Genomic DNA, 6,000 nt, shown 5'->3' on the forward strand with positions numbered 1-6,000 from the left:
ACTTGATAGTTGACATTTCATGGCTGGTGCTAGTTTCCACCAATTAGGGTGCTCAACATCACTCCCAAACCATTTGCTGTTGCCAAACAACACGCACACACACACACACACACACACACGCACACACACACACACACACACACACACACACACACACACACACACACACACACACACAATGCTAGCAATATAAATATGTTTCGTGCACAGCAGTAACCAAAAACTACTGGATCCTTCCCCACTAGATTGATTCAGTGGCACATATATTGTTATCATAATCACAAAGATTGTTAGAAGAGTTTCGCGTGGCATTACATAAAGCTAAATTTTTGAAGGCACCAATGCATTGTTGCGTTTGGAATATCAAAGTCATAAATGTAACAACTTTATGTATTGTAGTGTCATAGAGTAGTGGTTAGCACAAAACCCTTGCGTGTAGAAGGTTGTAGATTTCAAACTTATGAGCAAATTTTATTTTATTTTATTATTATTTTTAATTTCAAAATCTAATGAAAAGACTTTTATTATTATTATTTTTACTCAGTTAACTCCTTTAAATGTATTTTTTTTTTAATTCCTAATACTTCACTCCATCATTTTCAACATTGTTTTGGCTTTTTTATTTGCAGCAGTTCGTGTAGACAGTGGGAGAATAGTTTCAGGTAACCAATGAAAGATGGCGAGAAATTACAGTTTGTTTTTTAGTACTGAAACTGAAATTTTGCTGTCTTGAGTTTTCTCATAGAGGTTAGTTTTAATTGCCATGAACAAAGTGATTGTGATTTTAGTTCTGCTGGTGCTTGTTGACTGCCATGTCTCAGATACAGTGCACATCACGAGGTTGTGGTTAGGTTAGAATGTGAGTTTAAATTCAGAGCTACAAAACATGTCATCTGCCACAGTTCACTTAGTTGACACTTTAAATCAGCTGTTGACAGCGCATCTTGGATTTCCATTGTACTTTGTGGTGGCCACTTCCAAGATTGCTCCATGTTACACATTAATAGCATTTGTGAAGTGACTTACTATGTTTGTGTGTCACCTATAAGCAAGCTCTAACAGCCAGCCAATGTGGCGACACTGTAGCTGCAAGTGGCAGAGGTCAACTGTTAAGTAATTTTAAGCTACATATTTTCAAATTGTTTACAAAACAACATTACCCTTTTAAAATACTCTCCATTAGCACTAATACATCCCCCCCTCCCCCCCCCCCCCCCAGGTTCTTCCAAAGTTTGAAATATTTTTTGTAGTTACCTTTAGAAATGGCTGACAGATCCTCCATTGTTTTTTTCTGTGACTTCTTCAATCTTGTCAAATTGGTGTCCTTTCATGCCCCTTTTTATGTTTGGGAATAAGGAAAAGTTGCATGGAGCTGGGTCAGGGGAGTAAGGTGGGTGGGGCAGCGGAACCATGCCATTTTTAGCCAAAAACTCTAACAGAGATGGCTGCGTGGGTAGGTGCATTGTCTTGGTGGAAGAACCAGTCTCATGTCTGCCACAAATTGTTTTTTAGAAACACTGTTGCGTTATCTTCTTACTACTTCCTAAAATGGTCTGTGAGCACAAGCTCTCGAATTTTTCAATGCCTTTGCCGATTCAGGCTGTTGATGGGCGTCCAGAACGAGGTTCATCATCAATCGACAAGTTGCCATTTTTAAAATGAACAAACCACTGTTACACTTGTGTTTTCCCATAGCATAATCTTGGTAAGCTGTTTTCAACATTAAAACAATTTCAGCAGCATTTTTACTGAGTAGAAAACAAAATTTCACAGGTGCAGTTGTTCACTTAAACTTACCATCATAAAAAATGAAATAAGAACAAAACAGCTCTAGCAAGCACAATCATTGTAGATGAACAGAACAAGCCAGGTCAACAACACAGGTGACACTGAACTGTCAATGAGTTGTGCTACACACACCTAGTGGCTGAGATGCACACAAGCTCTGGTTTTTATTTGGATACCCTTCGTATAGTACCCAGTTTAAAATGTTTTTGTGTAGATTTGTCTCTTATAAAAGACATTTTGAGTAATTTTATAGATCACTTAATATATTTAAAGTAACTTTCTTAATCAGTGGAATTTGCTGTTGATTCATTTTTTAAAATTTTACTTTTGTTTTAGGCGTTCAAACTGATTTGTCGGCGCACCACGGGGGAGAACAGATAACTGAATCACAAAAAGAAAAATATTTTTAGAAGATGAATTTACATGAAGACAGATTTTATGTTCTATCTTGCATCGTGTGGCAAATGTTTAGATCAGGCAGTTGGTAAAATACTGTTGATAAGGGAGATTTATGAAAGTACAACCAAATTTTAAGTGCCTTATATATGTATATCTACTTAAACCAATAGAAATTGTTACCTACAAGCAGTTGTATTTAGAATGTTATATTTTATATGTATGTTTCTTATGCATTCCTGTTTATTGAATATTTTGTTTTGTATTTAATCAGAATACTATATATTCTTATTCAGAAATATAAATTATAATGGTGTATTCCATTTAAAACAATGTTTATGCATTCATAACTTGTGGCCAGTTGTGTGTTATTACTTAATTTTAATTGAGACCTATACCAGGAAAACGATCAACAAAACATAAGTTAGCTTGAATTTCAACAGAACAAATTCTACATAACAAATATGTGAACAAAGGTGGATTTATGTTATGACATACTCTTAGGTCACACATGGAAGCTGCTCCGACGTGATGTACCTTCAGCCTGTGTGGAACTCACTCGCAAACATTGACATTGCCACAAATTGTCAGGAGAGCTGATAGTATATTGTCATGGTACACCATTACAATAATATTACTTGTAAGGAAAGACTTTTTTGTCAAATTACAAAGTGTATATACTCATATTTAGCAAGGGCACTAATACCCATGCTGTTATCATCTAAAAACCACCATTGTGCCATCACGATAAACAGGTGTTTTCATCGGCTGGAAAAATTTTACAGCAATAGATGATGGCTTGTGCTATTCACTCTGGTGGAGTATCCATGACTGCTTTTGCTTCAGATGTTAAGGGTGTAGATGGGGCCACTTTCAGCTATCAGTGCTGACATATCCATAAGAATGGGTTCTCCTGGGATCAGTCATGAGCACTATCCTCCCCATAGTTTCAATTGGTATCATTCTGCAGCACATCCTTCAGCTGCATTGTCACTGTATGTAAATAGCTCCTGTCTAAATTACAGTGCTTCGACAATAGATACTGCTGTACATAAGCTCCAGGATGCCATAAGCTGTCGTGAACCCGATTATTGACGTGAACACACCATTCTTTACTAGGTGTGGTCCTACTGAAGGGTCTATGCCCTTACCATCTGCTGATCTCTGAACTGACTTACCAATCAGTTATAGTCAGACGTACAGTTTAACACACACTCCAAACAAATGTTCATCTTAAACATTGTCAGAGGTGAAAGAAGTCGTGGGAGACAGGTAAGTTCTTGGGCTGACCAGGGCATTTTACTGTTGAGCTGTTGATCGATACCTTCTGCAGGGTATAAAAATGAGCTTCTGATCTTTGAAAACTAAGGCAGTGCCCTTCTGCAGGTTTGGGCCACAATATCCCCAGCCAAAACTCGATGTAGTACATGTGGTTGAGCAACATTGCATCGTGTCACTCTTAGGGGGGCTGCTCTTAAAGCATGCAACCTCATTTTTTTATTGCTAAAACCAACAGTGGTATGGGGTGTGCACGCTTTCTATGCTTGTAGGCATACGTAGTGGGCAAGCTTCTTCTCTCTCTTTTTTTTTTCTTTTTTCCCCTACAGAAACGAGAAGTCACTGACTAGCCATTGACAAGTGAATGTGTGTAAGTGGTAGTCACCAGAGGTTGTGGTATGGGCAAAATGACAGAAAAGTGGAGCAATGTTGCAGCATCAAATTTTGTTTTAAGCTTGGCAATTCTCAAGACGAAGCAATCTGCAATATTTGACAAGTCTCTGGTGACGAAGCAACAGGCACCACACAGATAAAGGAATGGTACAGCTGCTTCAGAAATGGCCACTTAACACCGAGGAGTGAAGCATATTCAGGTAGACTTCCAACGTCCACAAATGATGATGCTATTGATCACATAAAAACCCTGGTGATGCAGTATAGACAAATCATGATCAGAAAACTGCAGACAAGATTATAATTAGTATTGGATCCATTCATTCCATTTAAACAAAACGTTTGCATCTCAGGAGGATATCAGAAAAATTTGTGTAAAGTTGCTAACAACTGAGCAGAAGTAACTTCGTTCAGAGATCACAAAGGACATGCTGGATACTGCGAACAGTAATCCCCGCATTCTTAACGTCCAAATTGGTTCGCTTTCAAAGCATTTGAATTATTGCACTGTAAATATCAGCCACGGAAGACAATCAACACAGATGTAAGTAAAAAGTATTTATTTTTGGAAACGTATAAAAAACCTACTAACAAACTTAATGGGGTTCGGTCCCTTTTTGTTCCGTCTCCATGGCTACTTAATGTTTTGACTTTATCAGCTTACATTTCAGTCCCCGCTCATTTGTTATTTTTAAATATTTTGGTGTTATTCCCTTATATACTATTAATCATATCATATCTTACCTTAAGATATTTTTTTGTGTTTATTTTAGCATACTACCCTTTCTATTAGGAATATATCTAGTAATTGCTTATAGTTTTCAAATTTAAAAATTAAAACAAAGTTCTAATTGTAACAAAATTATAGGGTTTATGACAAAATGAGCTCTGAACATCACAGAGGGGAAAGGAGGAAATGGACTAACAGGATTGGAATGCATACCGGGGCAATGCTGGGTACTCAGCTAGTAATAAATAAATAATACTGAATAACATTTATTTTTCTAACACAATATATTTAAGCACATGTACATTTATACGTATTTTATTTGTATATTGTGTTATTAGTGAAAATAAAAATAATAAAATAGGAATTAATGAAGGTAAAACTTCACATATATAGGTAGTTGAAATGTGTGCAGTCGGCAGCCACTAGTATGTATGTATAGCTAGTACCTGAAAAAATTCTTTAATAAGTTATTGGTAATCATCTTGCCATGGCAGTCTTCCCTCTTCGGAAATGGAATAAGCAGCGAATTAATTTCTAATATCTTGGGCAGTCTGGGAAATTGCCCCTAAAGGCGGAAGAATCAGCAATGATCAACGACACGAGGATGCAGAAGGCAATGGAAACCACTGCATTAAAGACACGTAATGTGTATCCACAGGACATGTGGCCTGTAATTGAAGAAGTGTCATGATGATCTCTCCATTGGCAAAAGATTCCGGAATAGACCCCCATTCTGATCTCCGGGAGAGGACTGCCAAGGGGGAGGTTACCATGAGAAAAAGATTGAATAATCTACGAAAGGATAACGTTCTACGAGTCGGGGTGTGGAAGGTCAGAAACTTGAACGTGGTAGGGAAACTAGAAAATCTGAAAAGGGAAATGCAAAGGCTAAATCTAGATATAGTAGGGGTCAGTGAAGTGAAGTGGAAGGAAGACAAGGATTTCTGGTCAGATGAGTATTGGGTAATATCAACAACAGCAGAAAATGGTATAACAGGTGTAGGATTCGTTATGAATACTGTGAACAGTTCAGTGACCAGGTTGTTCTAATCAGAATCGACAGCAGACCAACACCGACAACGATAGTTCAGGTATACATGCCGACCTCGCAAGCTGAAGATGAACAGAAAGAGAAAGTGTATGAGGATATTGAAAGGGTAATGCAGTATGTAAAGTGGGACGAAAATCTAATAGTTATGGGCGACTGGAATGCAGTTCAGAATGCGCTAGGTGACGATCAGTTTGGCTTTAGGAAAAGTAAAGGGATGAGAGAGGCAATTCTGGCATTACGGCTAATAATGGAAGCAAGGCTAAAGAAAAATCAAGACACTTTCACAGGATTTGTCAACCTGGAAAAAGTGTTCGACAATATAAAATGGTGCAAGCTGTTCGAGATTCTGAATAAAGTAGGGGTA

General features: G+C 37.6%; 1 protein-coding gene across 1 annotated transcript in view; it reads left to right on the forward strand.

The window, feature by feature from the left end:
• LOC124711897 (zinc finger FYVE domain-containing protein 21-like) overlaps positions 1-2,183 on the forward strand; it is a 55,510-nt gene extending 53,327 nt beyond the window's left edge. The window contains exon 7 of the mRNA XM_047242144.1: positions 2,125-2,183. Within this exon, the coding sequence (XP_047098100.1) occupies positions 2,125-2,169 (45 nt within the window). The 3' untranslated portion in view covers positions 2,170-2,183. The remainder of the gene's footprint in view (positions 1-2,124) is intronic.
• Positions 2,184-6,000: the final 3,817 nt, after the last annotated feature.

This window comes from Schistocerca piceifrons, chromosome 8 (assembly GCF_021461385.2).
Source record: "Schistocerca piceifrons isolate TAMUIC-IGC-003096 chromosome 8, iqSchPice1.1, whole genome shotgun sequence".
Lineage (NCBI taxonomy): Eukaryota > Metazoa > Arthropoda > Insecta > Orthoptera > Acrididae > Schistocerca > Schistocerca piceifrons.